At 46.7% G+C, this 15,270-nt stretch overlaps 1 protein-coding gene across 1 annotated transcript in view; it reads left to right on the plus strand.

Moving 5' to 3' along the window:
- Positions 1-15,270, plus strand: part of Plxna2 (plexin A2) — a 207,068-nt gene that overhangs the window by 141,683 nt on the left and 50,115 nt on the right. Inside the window, exons 10-12 of the mRNA XM_076832484.1 lie at positions 6,954-7,154; positions 8,849-8,945; positions 12,024-12,214. Of these exons, the coding sequence (XP_076688599.1) occupies positions 6,954-7,154; positions 8,849-8,945; positions 12,024-12,214 (489 nt within the window). The remainder of the gene's footprint in view (positions 1-6,953; positions 7,155-8,848; positions 8,946-12,023; positions 12,215-15,270) is intronic.

Here is a 15,270-nt window from a genome sequence, read left to right on the forward strand (position 1 = left end):
CTAAGACTTCCAGAAATGGTGTCTCTTGTATCTCCTCATCTCAACAGCTGTGCCGGTAGCTTTCATGAGTAAACATAAGAAAGTAGACCTTGAAAGGTTTCTGAAACACACACCCATGACCTTGAGCTCTTTTTAGTTTCTGAAACAACATGTGTTATATTGAGTCAGGAAAAAAATGGAATTTGTCTATCTTAAAAGGGAGAGACATAGATGGTCCCTAATGGGAACATTGAAGGCAGACCCGTCCACAGTTGCCTCAAAAGGATAGAATCAGGCACGTAGTTACCCTGGGAATGATCCAAAAAGGATTTCCCTTGCCAGTTGGTATGCTGGGATGCAGCTGGCCTGAAATCACTACACTGGTCTTAGTGATCACTGGAAATTAATCACAGCCCTGGAACTCTGCAGAGGTCTGAACCAGCCTTCTTACTCAGAGAAAAGGGCCTGAGAGCTGAAGGTATGGGGTGGTAGGATTGCAGCTAGGGAGCCCATGGGAAAATGACTGAAGAAAACAAGTTGCAGAGGGCCTGATCAGAGGTGCAGGTTGGGCAGTAGAAGATGGAGATCATTGGTCTTAGAAACTGGCCTTCACTTTGGCCACTCAAAACTTCTAAGTTACTTAATTAAATAGGAGGAGGAGGAACTCAGAACCCAGAAAAAGGGTGAAGGATAGATTTAGACAAGAAGGAGCAGCTGCCCCACTTTCTACTGGGGCCGCCCCCTCAGGCAGAAAGAAACGGAAAGCCAAGCCTGATCTCGACCTGCAGCTGGAGTGAGGGCAAGCAGGGTGTCACATGGAGCAAGACAAATAAACTCAGCCGGGATGTGCGTAGAGGCCCGAGGGCTGAGCCCCAGAAGGCTAATTGGAAGCAGGCCGGGCCTCCTTCACACTGTGTAGAAGCCACTGAAACACAGCTCCCTGTCAGCCACAGATGAGAGGCCTGGACATTCCAGAGAGCCGGTTGGAAAAAAGCTGTTGACTCTCTGCAAATCGGTATTAAGTCAATACTAAAAGAACCCTGAGACCCAATCCAGAGACTTCCTATCTCCTTTCAGCCTCAAGAAGAGCCATACCCTTGCCTCCCATCTTCCCATCTGCCTGAGCGGGGCTGGGTGGTCGCCTCATGTTTGTGGCCCCAGGCAGGCCCAGGGAGTAACTCTCTGGAGGGTGTGATGGAAACCCAGACTCTACCCAGCTCCCAAATAGGGTGCAGCTAGCCTGCAAGGTTGCGGGGTCACTTCCTTGGCTTCTGAAAAATACTACTCTAGCTCTCACCCACAACCTATCACACCTCCCTGCCCAGAAAATAGCTCTGAAGCCCTGCTCTATTTGAACCAAAGTTCCATTTTAGGGGACCCCTATTCCTGAAAATTTGAGGAACAGCAAAAACACCCATGGCCAGCTTGGGTAAGGTTTTCCTGGCTCTATGAGGAGTGCCATCTGTGTCTTTATGTTGTTTTCGAGACTGGAAATCTCTATAGGTGTCTCTTTGGGGTTCCTAGAATATCTCTTTTATAGTTCTAGTAAGCCCCTGACCTAAACTTTGAATCAAAATTTTATGTCTGTCGACTTCCTAGAGATAATATATAACTGATGGGCTTCATTGAGTAATATAGCAACATTAATGCATCTCACATTTATAGTTTTTGCACATGTGGCCGAAGTTCTCAATGTGTGCCAACCAGGGTGTGCTCCATCAACGTCACCCCCAAACGTGTTAGAAATTCAAATTCTTGGACCCCATCCCAGATGAGGCTAAAGATTGAGAACCCCTGACATACGGTGTTTCGGTTGATTCTGAAACAACCCTGCAGATTCACATAATTCATATTTGACATCTGTAGTAACCAAGATGCCAAAAATTTAGTGATTTTTGCCCAAGGCTACAGAGAACTCAGGCATCCAAAAAAGCAGTACAGTTTGTTTTCTACAGAAAATCAGGCTTGAGTGTGTTAGTCTCCATGGCCACAGCTACCCTTGCAGGTGTGACTTCAATCTGGCCCTTGCTGTTGGTCATGAGGGTTCAGAGAGTATGGCTGGACCTGCACAAATCCATCTCTACAGATGGAAAAATTTCCCATGAAGATGGGTTGGCCATGCCACTTTCAGATAAAAGGACAGCCAGCATATGAGGTGGGTTTGCCCACATCTTTCCAGAGGTCTGCTGGGCCAACTCCATGCTTAAGCCTGATGATGAAGAACAGCTGTGCTGTAGAGTCTACAGTTCAAAAAGGAAAGTTTTAGAAGTTAACGTCTATTGAGTGCTTATTATATATGCAGCACTATATATAGATAGATACACACACATATATATATACATATATATAAATCTATTTAATCTTGACTACTGTATGGAGGAGATTCTATTACAGATAAACTGAAACTTAGATAAGTACAATAATTTTCCTATTATCATCAAATAAATGCAGACATCAGGATTCAGAGTCAATGTTCCATGCTGGCCTTGAATAAGATGATGTCCTCAGCTTCTGCGTATATATACACACATACACACACACACACACACAGAGAGAGAGAGAGAGAGAGAGAGAGATTTGCAGTAATAATATTTAACAATGAGTGTTCATCCAGCTCATTACCACTTACCGCATACTTTCATATCCCTCTTTCATGTAATCTAGGATTGTCAGGTATTATTGGCACCATTTTAGATTTGAGGAAACTGAATTTCAATTGAACCATCCCTTGAGCCCTTTTAAGGTAACAAACCAGACTTTACTAGCACTCAGAGTCCAGCAGATTTCTGATGGGGCTCCCAAATCTCTACCTCCCTGGGCCGGATCAGACTATGACAGGGTGTTAGCAAGCGGGAGTGCACAGGAGTATGTATGGCTTTCAGCTTTGAAAGCTCATCTTCCTCCATGGCTAAACCAGGCCTAGTGAGATGTAGATACATAAATATCTTCTTTACGCCCCGTCCCAGGGGAAAGATAGAACCAAATAAATCCGATTAGCTTCCCAGGATGCCGGCTGCTCTCTCTCTTTGAAGTCCAGTGGGTGCAGATAATGCCATTTCCACATGGGAGAGGTTGTTTCGAAAGGCTAACGGGTCCCCAGCACGGGAACCTGGTAGAGCACAACCAGACAGAAGAGGCAACAGGGCCCCAAGACTCCCAGGGCTCTACGCCAGGCCCTGGCCCTCCTGCCCTCCCTACAGTTGCATTTCCTCTTCCCTGTCCCCAACCCCCTGCTGCCCAGCTCTAGGATAGTCCCAAACAGGACATCTGTTCATTTTGACTTAAACTGAGCCGGCTGTCTTGAGGAGGTGATTCTGGCTCCAGCTGGCCTGCATGCAAAGGAGGAATAGGATGACCCGAAGATGTCACTCAGAAGACTGTGAGGATTGGCAGGAGCAATCAGTATTTTTAAGAACATTCATAACAGTCTTAACATTATGCAGAAAAAGCATTTATGATTATTTGCCTTTTTGTCCTTAAGATAAAAACTCTGTGTATGTGTATATGTGTGTGTGTGTGTGTGAGAGAGAGAGAGAGAGGGAGGTGTGTGTGTGCGCACGCGCACACACACACACTCACACACACAGAAGCAAATGGTTTGGAAGTGGCTTTATTATATCCATCATTTTCCTCAAACCCCAGATGTATTGAAGTTCCAGCATCTTGGCAACTTTCCAAGGTGCAGGCCCTCCTGCACCTGCCTGCAGCCTCAGTACTGCCATTGCCACCCAACTCACACTGTCTGTTCACTGAGTCTCCCCAGAACCATCCACAACCCAGAAGGTCTGAATCTCATCTGTTGTCCAAGATGCAGAGAGTGTACTTGGGACTCCAACCACTTCTTTCCTTTACCCTAGAGAAGGGATAGAATCATCCTATTCCATTTAACCTAAGAGCAAGAGTCAAATACACAAAGCCTACGACTTTTTTTTTTTTTTACTATGGGGGGCAATCCTGTAGCAGATTTGAACATTTGGGAAGACCCTAATAATTATTCCTAAGTCTAGTTGCAAAAGGCCTAAAGCCACAGGTTGTGGGAGGGTGTCTAAAATTCTAGAATTTCTTTTTAAAAGACTCAGAATAGTACTCATAAATTCTACTCATGCTTCTCCAACTGGACTTAGCCCAGGCAAAAAGGGGTGTGTGTGTGTGTGTGTGTGTGTGTGTGTGTGACACAGACACACACAATCATCCATGGGGGATTGGTTCCAGGACCTTTGTCAATACAAAAATGCCGAAGGCTTAAGTCCTTTACATGATACTTGAATGTAACCTATGAACATCCTCTCAAATACTTTAAATCATCTCTACGTTCTTTATAATAACCAATACAATGCAAGTCTGTGTGAATAGTGGTTACACTGTATTGTTTAGGGAATGATGACAAGAAAAAGGTCTGTACATAGTTAGTACAGATGTGATTTCTTTTCAAATATTTTTGATCCTCAATTGGCAGAATCCTTGTACTCTAGGGCCCATTGTGGGTTTTTGATTTGTTTTGTTTTTCCTTGTGTGTGTGTGTGTGTGTGTGTGTGTGTGTGTGAGAGAGAGAGAGAGAGAGAGAGAGAGAGAGAGAGAGAGAGAGGTCAGAGTTAAAAGGATTCTACAATATTGTTTACTTACTGGAGACATCACAGCTCCAAAAGTACATCTTTAGGACCCTGCTACTGAAATTTGAATTTGTTCTCTGAGCTCATTAGAGATGAGAAATAACTGCTCATCTTTTACAGTATACCAACAGGTTCAGAATCTGAAAATCTATTCTCTCTCTCTCTTCTCTTCTCTCTCTCTCTCTCTCTCTCTCTCTCTCTCTCCACACATACACACACACACACACACACACACACCATTATACCTCAGCTTTATTTCTATCCTAAGTTAAGAGTCTAACTTATGAAATTCGATGTTGATTTTTAGCCACTAACAGGACATGGCATCTCCTTTTCCATGAGATGCCTGGGCTTCCCTAAAGCGGTATTCTTTTTTTTTTTTTTTTCCTTGGCTATAAATATATGAAAGACTCTGTCAAGAGTGCCCGCAGGGAATGAAAGTAAAAGTGCAGTAAAGAGCAAGTTTATGAGTTGGCAGCCTGAGTGACTGGCTCCTGAACGGGCCCATCTGTTCCGGCACTGCTGTGTGATCCTGTCCCTCGTGGAGACTCTGCCTGCCTGGAGTCCTCACGTGTGGTTGGCTGACAGGCAAGGGATGGCACCAGTGATCCTGGAGGTCCATCCAAGCCCTCCTAGGCAGATTCCCATGGGAAATGTCCCCTGGATCCAGTTCTTCATGGTTCCTCGAGATGCCTTAGTAGATTCAGACATGCTGGTTAGATCATCGAAGACTCCAGAAACCAGGGCAGTTTCCAACCCCAGTTCTTGGGAATCAAACTTCTCTTCAAGTGTCTTAATGTCTAGAAAGAAGAGTTTTACCCTCATCTCCAACAACTCTGAAAAGTTGGAACTATAAAGAAATTTCAAGATCTTTTTATCCGTTGCTTTATTTTCTTCTTTATATTCACACACCCACAAACAATGACCAGTGTCCATTACACTTCAGGCACTGAAATGAAGAACGGGTATGTGGGCTTGAATATACCACCACCTAATCCTCAAGAAATTCACAGCCCAGTAAGTGAGTGTTAGTGTTTGGGAGAGAGAAAAGCATGTTCAAAAAAGTCCAGGAGAAAAAAAATCCAGTAAGGGAGATGGCACATCAGAACTTGCTGTACATTTGGTATGGTCAGAATATGGCATGCAAGATTGTGGGGTTAAGAGGCCAACAGGCATGTCAGGCCTGCAACTGGGATCTACAGAAAAGAAGTGACTGCCTAAATCTGCCCCATAAGTAACAGGCTGACCAGCGAGGCTGTGCCATTGCTTAACGTTACCTGAGTTATATAAGGCTTCTTATTGGGGATCACCTCTGTCACCCCAAAAGGGACAATCTCTTATCTCTCTTACTATTGCAGACTGTCCACACCTTGCAAGAAATCTAGCAATCTTGATTCTGGGTCATTTAGTACCAGTAGCACCTCCTCTGCAGGGCTCATAGTATTGGGACCCCCCCATAACATTCTCAAAAGCTCTCCCCAGGTACAAACATCCAAAGGGAAGTAGAGCCTCCTGCAAGAATTCCTCCAGTTGAACCCTGGAGATAGGAAATGATTCTTCAAGGAGAAGGTTTCTACATCTTCATGGCCAGGGGCTACTGGGCTCAGATCTTCCCTGGAGTGGGGGGAAGGAGGGGATCAGAGCCGTTAAGCGATGACATTTGACCTCTGAGAGAGAAAAGCAGCATCCAGACTTAGAACTGAAGAAAATCAATCTCTTTCTCACCTTCTCTCTCATGGTCCTTCCCACAGCCCCTCCCTACCATGACTTTCTTGTCTGGGTTTTGTTTTCTAAAGGAACATGGCATTCATGCAGGGCTTGGTAATGAAATAAGATAAAAAGCCAGAGCAAGTATTTAGAGCATTGCTGGGAGAGCCTGATCCACCTCCTGGAAAGCCCAGCTCAGCTGGAGCTGGGAAGCTGAAGCTGCTGATAACAGGATGCCCCGGGCATTGACCATGTGAGGGGCAGAGGAGACAGAGCTGGGGAACCAGATGAAACCAGAGGTGGGGTGCCGGAGCTGGGGACAGGGACACGTAGAGGCTCTTTCATCCAGCTTCTCTGGAGATAAAATCCACAGCTTGCCGTACTGGTGCTTGCAAATTAATTCCTGAATTGTAACACACACATCAGACCCAGGACAGTTTGTGGGATGGTGATGACAATATCAAAGCCCAGGAGCTAGGAGAGATTTCATTTTCCCTGCTGACTCACACGCTTCTTAAGTGAGGTAATGTCCTTCTCGTGGGGAGCCCACCTGGATTCACCAGATTCTCAGCCTCCTGGTTCTGACCTTGTCTTTCCTTAGGTAAGTAAGAAAGCATGAGCTGAAGACAAATGGAACCCCTTTTCTTGCTCTCTCAGGACTGTCCCCAGCTGGTGCCCACGGAGGAGATTCTGATTCCAGTGGGAGAGGTGAAACCCATCACCCTTAAGGCTCGAAACTTGCCCCAGCCTCAGTCGGGCCAGCGAGGCTACGAATGTGTTCTCAACATCCAGGGGGCCATCCACCGGGTCCCTGCCCTGCGATTCAACAGCTCCAGCGTCCAGTGTCAGAATAGTTCGGTAAGAGGACTAGAGCTGGGGCCCTGCCTGGAGCAGGACTTTCTCTCCCACCTGCGCCAAGCCCTCAGACTGGTGCTCCCAGCTTCTAGAACCATCCAGGGTCCCAAACTGACCCTGTGTCCCCAGGGACAGAAGAATGTGCAGGTACCCTGGACCGTCAGCCAGGGCAGATCAAATGAATGGTGTCAGAGGAAATGAACTGTCCTAATGGCAGAAGCGGGGATCTCAGTACCCTTTCTGAAGTTTAAAGAGCCTGCCTTTGCCTGTGTGGAAACTCCAACCAGCGTGAAGCAGCTCCACCCCACCCTGTCCCCCACACCTTGCCCACATGCAAAACCAGAGGGCATCACCCCAAAGGTAATAGAAAAGAGGGGAGAGGAAGTGAGTTGGGAGGGGAGAGGAAGGGGGAAGCAGCGTGTTTCAAGAGCCGCAAGGGTTAAACCAGTCCCGAATGGCGGACAGCAAGCACCGAGGTGTTTAATTATAATTCTAGCCCAGAGAAGATCTTTTTATCTGCCAACTCCCTGTGTCTGACTGTGGGGGGTCAGCTCGGAGATGGGGACGTGACAAAGGTGTTGAGGGAAGCTAATTCGCCTGGGAGAGATAAAGAGAATCTGGGCCTCTTATCAGGGAGCTGTCAGATTCCGGGGTCACAGGCGCTTGATAGAATTTGTAATCGGTGGAAGGCGGCCAAGCGCAAGGGGAAGGTGGGATGAGAAAGAAATGGAACTCAACAAAGGAGGAAGGCAGCGGGAAGGGCCGGGGGCAAGAGGGCCCACAGGGACGTGCCCTCCAGAGCTAAGTGGCTAGGACTGGGCAGCCCGAGAGGAGATGCCAAAAGGTTTTCTTCAGAGGTGGCGGTGGGAGCTGGACCACCCAGAGGGGCTGTTTCTGATGCGCGAAAGGTCTCTAAGTCCTCAGTGTGATTAGCAGGAGAGAAAGTGGACTCTTATCCATAGCTGGATACCTTTCATGGAGGAGCAGAGGAGATCTCTGTCCAGAAAGCTATGGACACTTCTCCTTAGTGGACCAGGGACCAAAGTAAGGCTCATGTATAGAAAGAGAGGACGAGCACGGGCCTAGCCAGCCAGCTGATCCACAAGTGTCACCACAAGCCCTATTCCAAGCTCCGCCTCTCCGGGGATAGTGGAAGGGGATGACTTTACCTCCAAGAATTCACCGACTTTCTAGAAGACTAGACTTGTGTGTGAAAAGATGCACAGCAGTTCCTGGAGGAGAGCAGCAATGCCAGGGGACAGGGAGGTTGGGGAGGGGTGGCAGGGATTTTGGAGAAGTTACCCGGGGAAGGTGGACCAGAGCTGGGCTGGGAGAATGATGAGGCTGAGTTACAAGGATGGAGATTGTGGGGAAAGGATGGCATTTCTTATGAGATAGAAACTCAACCAAGACACAGAGAGGGAGCTAGGCAGGTGTGTTTGGAGACAGGTAGATTCAAGATTTCTGCAGGAAAGCAGTAGAGAAGAAAATTGGAGAAGTCCATTTGGATCAGCTTAGACAAGGCACCGAATGCCCAGCTGGGTGTTTGGGGTGGGATCCTGGAGGCATTCATGATTGGGGATTCAGGTAAAGGGCATTCTAGGGCTCCTTCGAGCAGGATGAAGGGTAGCTCTGAGCCTCTGGCTCCTCCTGACAGACAGCCTCTTGAGCCATGTGCCTCTGCCCCCTCCCCACAGTACCAGTATGACGGGATGGACATCAGCAACCTGGCCGTGGACTTCGCCGTCGTGTGGAATGGCAATTTCATCATTGACAACCCTCAGGACTTGAAAGGTAAGCAGCTACTTCCGGGTAGAGGTTTGATCTTTTCACGACCCCGGGAAAGACTGGGGCTGGAGGAATCAGAGCCAGCCGGCTGCTGTGCCTTGAATAATACACTCCCTCTGTCAGCGGAACTCTTCAGAGGATCCTAAAGCAACATTTGGAGCCATCAAAGGAGTCCTGTTGGGAGCCCTGTTTTATTACAACCAGAGCATTCATCGGGCGGCTGCCAACTCATCCACGCTATTCTTTGGCTCCCGGTGGCTTTGAAGTGTCTGTGGAACCTGACCTAGGAGAACAGCAGGCAGGAACGTCCCGCCAGTTTCCCTGGAAATGGAGATATTGTTTCCACTCAGCTCTCGTTTCTCTGTCCTTGGCCCTGGTCACGGTCACCGCACAAAGAAGGTTTTTAAGGCTGCACTCCTGGTCCTGAGGCAGGTGGGAGGGACCAGCGTGCGTAGTCAGGCCCACATCTGGAGCAAAGAAGTTCAGGAAGGGGACCGGACCAGAGCAGGAGGGGGTACCGCACAAGGGCCACCTTCATTTACCATCCTACAAACATATGTTGAGCTTTTTCCTTGGGCCAAGAGTGGCCCCTCCTTTAATGTGACAGATACCAAATTCTAGCTGCGTTGGTAAGGACGGTGAAAGTCTCTCCAGTTTGCTGAGCATTCAGTGGCAAAATCATCATTAAGTGATTCGTTTGTCATTATTTCTCTTAATCATCGCAACTCCAAAAGGCATGTACTATTTTTGTTCCCATTTTGTAGATGAGGAAAGTGAGACCTAAACAGGTTAAGAATAGGGCCAAGTTGGATAGCAAGAGCCAGGATCTGAACCAAGCCAATTTAATTTCAGAACTCACTCACAAGCTACCCACATCACAGTGAAGACCTGCTGCTCAGCTCACTGTGGGATTTGAACCCCTTTCCCCCAGAATATACCCCAGTTCGCTCCCACCACGAGCCACGTATCTTAGTTGAAGCTGTCACAGACTCTGTTTTCATCTGAGTCACCCCCTGGGTGCTGGGAAGGGGCCTGAGGACACAGTAGGGAGTGGTCTATAAGTATTTCAGCATCTGGGGATTTGCCTCTTTGCTGCCTTTAAAATAAATGCTCCTTGGACTGCGAGAGAGCAACTTGATTCTGGGAGATTTTTTCATACTATTTTTCCTCATTCCCAGGCCAAAATTTTCTCACCACCAAGAGGAGTCTCTTTCTTTGCTGAGGAGCTAGGCCTAGATCCCAGAGATTGCCTTTGCCCCTGGAACCCTGGGTGTCAGGGTGACAACAACCCAGGTGTTGGGGGGATAAGGCCACAGTGTCTAAGGACTAAGGTTCTAGAATCCAACAAACCAAGGTTCAACTGCAGGCACTTGAACTTGCAGCAGTGTGAACTTGGGCTAATTACAGCTCCTTTCTACACCCCAGTGTCCTTGCCTGCGCCATGGAGAAAGGGATGCCCATGGCACAGGGTCATCATGAGGACCCGATAAGTTCATGGCTGGAGAGCATGTGGTCCATATTTATAAATGCTCAGTGTGTACTTGTTTATTTTAAGACTCCCATTTCCTGCCCTCTACCTTAAGGAGCCATAGGCATAAGGATGCTTACATAGTCCTTCAGCCCGGACCAGGGAATGCTGGGCAGACCAGAGGAATGGGAGGAGAACCTATGAAAGAATAAAAAGTACCTCTCCCCCAAGGCGTGTACCTGACCTCCAGCAGAGGTACAGTGCCCAATCCTAAAAGCTAATGTCTGCTTGACCAGAAGGGTTGAAAAATGACTGAGTACAGTCATCCTTCGGTCTCCACATTGGATTGGTTTCAGGACCCCCTGCTGAGACCAAAGTCTGGGGCCTCTCAAGTCTCTTCTATAAAATGGCACAGTGTGTGCGCATAACCTGCACATGTCCCTATATGCTTTCAGCAATGTCTAGCTTACTTCTAATACCTCATACAATGTAAATGTGCTATTCAGAGTTGTTATACACTATGCTTAAGGAATAACAATCAGATAAAAAGTCTGTACATGTTCAGTACAGATGCATTTTTTAAAATATTTTCAATCCATGGTTGGTTGAATCCACAAATACAGAACTGGTGAATACAGAGGGTCAGCTTTGCTCTGGTTTTGTAGAATTCTTTTGGGACTCTGAGTTCAAAACCCTAGCAGGAAAGAAACTAAGCCCCAGACTCACACAGCACATTTTCACTAACTGGCTGGTCAGTAGGAGACAAAAAGCAAAGGAAACAGGCTTGTAGATTGCACATGTGACCTGTTAAGGAGCCGGTTTGTCCTTTCTGGGACGTGCTGTCCATCCACAGGGGCTGACAACAGGACTCTGTCATCCACTTTTCTTACCAGCAATACCTCCCCAGCTACCCAGCCTTTCTTTAAGCTCAGGCTGACTCCTGTCCCAGATCCACACAATCTCCAGCATATAAGGTGAGATTCCTCTCTTCTCGGGATGTCCAACTAGCAGCAGAGCCAACTGGAGCCTCAGGACTCCCGTTTGGGGCACTAAGCTTAGTAAGCTGTAATAGTCATTACGTTGCTCTTTGAGCTTCATTTTAACCTGCAGTGAGGAAATAAGCCCTTACCTCTCGAAATAGGGGCCATCTGTGAGTAGGAAAGACAGCAGCAAAAGAATACAGTTTGAGCTCAAAGAAAAGATAATAAGCACGTATAGAACATCAGATATGTCACAGGCACTGCGCTAAGCGCTTACTATACAACATCTCATTCAAACCTCCCAAAAAACAATGATTATCTCTGTGTTAGAGATAGATAAATGAGGTTCAGGGAGGTTAAATAGTTTGTCACATTGCTCGGAAGTCAGGAAGCCACAATTAAAGCCCTGATCTGATTCAATCTTGAACCAGAAACTCTGAAATAATATTATTTTCTGTAGTGCCTTTAAATGACTACTAAGAGGTTCAATTTATTATTAATTTCCCATCCATTATTCTTGCAATGATGATGGGGTGTTATCCACGGTTAGGGATGGTGTCTGTTGTACTTGCTAGAAGAGGGTACGCGGTGAGCTGCCTCTGCGATCCCATCTTGACAGCCCTCCTCTCTTTACAGTGCACCTCTACAAGTGTGCAGCCCAGCGGGAGAGCTGTGGGCTCTGCCTCAAGGCCGACCGCAAGTTCGAGTGTGGCTGGTGCAGCGGCGAGCGCAGATGCACCCTCCACCAGCACTGTACCAGCCCCTCCAGTCCCTGGCTGGACTGGTCCAGCCACAATGTCAAGTGCTCCAACCCCCAAATCACTGAGGTGAGTCCCTAAGTTTTCAGAGCAGGGGGGGACAACCAGGATTGTAGGGAAAAAGTACAAATTGAGCCTTTTTAGATAAATTCTCAGATTTGAGTTTATTTAATTTGGGGACATAGACAGCCTCTCAAGTGACTGGATGGTCCATGTCCAGACATAAATGACAAGATTATAGAGCGTGTCCTTGTGCCTATGCATGCGTGTATATGCAAGTGCACCTGCATACCACAAGGGCCACAGAGCCAGCCCAGTGGCCCCGGCCAGGCTGGCTGAACCATGTACAGCTAAGAAATTGGTTCCATGGTGGGTGAATATTTCACAAAGCAGGTTTAGCTCTTCTCAGCAGAAACATTGATTTCAGTAGTTACCATTAGCTCAGAGTTGCAAAGTTGGACATGGGAGAAATAAAGAAAAGCACTACATTAGCCACCGCGCCATTTCCCAGGGTTTAGTGTCTGTCCCCATTTGTTTGTGATTTTAATGGGAAGAAATAGGTAATTAATTATACGGGAGGTGGGGGGAATGATGTTTCCAAAATAGCAAATTGCAAAGGAAGATGAATAGATGATGGGAGTGAAAACGCAGCTGCTAGGGTTTTGAATGGCCTGGGAGAGGAAGAGTTGTGCTTAACTTTAGTTGCATTGTGTGCCCATCACTCTTCACAGCTCCCCTATTCAACGACTGTCACTTGTGCTTTGAAACTAATTGCACATTCCCTTATGGTGACTAGGAACAAAGACCTGGGCAGGTACCACTGTGGTCTGCAGGTTTAAAAAAGCAAGGGAGGGGCTGCTCCTTGACTCCATCTTCCCCAAGCTGATGCCCTGTCCTTTTCCTGCCTCGTCCTGCCTGTTGTCCAAAGAAAGCTGCTCTGGTTCTTACCTACGATGGAATATTGAAAACCTTCTAGAGCACCCCTGTGAGCATTTCAAAGATTCAGATCAGTTTAAAAAACAAACAAAAGCAAACCGCAAGGATGGGTTTAAATGGATGATGTTAATATAGAGATGCTTTGAACAGGGAGCAATGTTGCTTAGCATTTAATTATTTAACCCTTACAACAATATCGGAAGGTAAGTATTCTCACCTCCGTGGTGCCCATGAAGAAAATGACGCTCAGAGAAGTTGAGTGACATGCTCAAGTTCACACAGTGAATAAAATGGCAAGGACAATATTTGAATTCAGATTTAATTATAAAATCATTTACAAATTCTCTACAAATTAATCCCCCCCCCCAAAAAAAAAACCACACAATAAAACGGGAAGTATTTCCACTTCCCTAATATCCAAGTCTTTCCCAGCTGGTATAGACCTCACAGATGCAACCCATCCACATGGCGGTGCTGTACTGAGGGAGATATCTACTGTATCTTGGCCTTGTCCATCTGAGTAAGAAGGGGTTACGTGATATACACACTGCCCCTCACAGAGTGGGCTGCTTTGATCCCATTTTACTCTCAGATGTGGCCAGTGACCGTGACTGCTGACTGGTCCCTGCGTCTTTATGCTACTGGAAGAGTGTTTGCGGGGGTGGCTGGTGGTGCCTGGTCTCTGCCCTCAGAGAGTCAGTTTCCTGAGCTGCTCAGGGCTCCGTGCCTTCTCCCTGATTCCAGTGATTTCCGGCAACTGCTGGCCTGAGAACTTGCACGGGTCTGTAATTCTTCTTTCTGCTGCAGTTGTCATCTCAGCCCCGTCAGCACCTGTGGTGGAGAGGAGCTTAAATTAGTGGGGACTCAAGTCCATCGGCACCACACCTCTGCCAGCCCTGGTGACTGCCCGGGGTCAGTTGTCTGTCTGCTCCTCTCCCAGACCGGCTGGGGCCCCTTCCCAGCCCTGAGGCAGGCTGTTCCCTAGGGGAGCCTCTGGCGCAGCCACCCCTGCTCACTGACCGAGGACTGACAGGCTGCTCCGTTCACAGAGGACACCCAAGTTACAGGAGGCTAATTAACCCCCTGAGGTAATTAGGCTGTAATTGATTTTTCCCAGTGAACATATCAGCAGGAGTCGGAGGCCCCAAGACTCCTGTTGGTGATTTTCATGTTGAGGCTGTTGAGAAATAAAAAAAAAAAAAGCATCTCTGGGAAGAGACAAATCCATGCTGTGTTCCAAGCCACTCAGGGCCCATCACTCTGGACAGGATTTGTGGGAGGAAGAATCCAGGCCCGGAACAATTTATGCACTATTATCTGTCATATTTTCCTTCGTTCTGTATCTCGTACCGCCCAGCTGACTCTCCTCTCCTTGTAAAAGTCATTTTGTTTAACTTTCTATTTTTGAAATAATTTTAAATTTATAAAAAGATATAAAAATAGTACAAAGAACTTTCATATTCCCTTCATCCAGATTTTTCAAGTTAACATCTTAACATAACCATAGTACAATTATCAAAATCATAAAATTAACATTAGTTCAATAAGACCATTTCATATACATGCTTTATTAACACTTTGTCAGTTGTTCCAATAATCTCTCTTTTCTGGGCCAGAATTTAAGCTGGGATCTAATCCAGGAGCCTGTGTGACATCCCATTGTCATGTCTCCTTAGTCATTTGATCTGAAGTCTTTCTTTGTCCTTCATGTCCTTGAAGAATCCAGGCCGGTTATTTTGTAGAATGTCCTTTGATTTGGATATGATTGATGCTTCATCATGATTAAATTCAGGTTATTATTTTTATTCTTGGCAAGAAGTACTGAAAAAAAAAGTAGGGTACATATTAAAAGGACCTCAAAGCCAACTTGAAGGGGGGATCCCAGTGGTCAAATCTGGAGCAATTTGAGCAGGGAAATAATGATAATCATGGTCTTTACCAACAGAATAAAATAAGGATTCATGGTCTTTACTGACATTTGACAAACAAATGGTAAGAGGGGTACCCTTCTTTAAGCTCAACTAATAAATATGGAAAAAAAAATGGAAATAAAAAATCAGCAGCAGGGTGTGGTGGTGTGCACATATGTTTCCAGCTGCTAGGGAGGCTGAGGCAGGAGATCACAAATTCAAAGCCAGCCTCAGAAACTCAGGGAAGGCCCTAAGCAACTTAGAAAGACCCTATCTCAA

Source organism: Callospermophilus lateralis, chromosome 13, assembly GCF_048772815.1.
Source record: "Callospermophilus lateralis isolate mCalLat2 chromosome 13, mCalLat2.hap1, whole genome shotgun sequence".
In the NCBI taxonomy this organism is placed as follows: Eukaryota; Metazoa; Chordata; class Mammalia; order Rodentia; family Sciuridae; genus Callospermophilus; species Callospermophilus lateralis.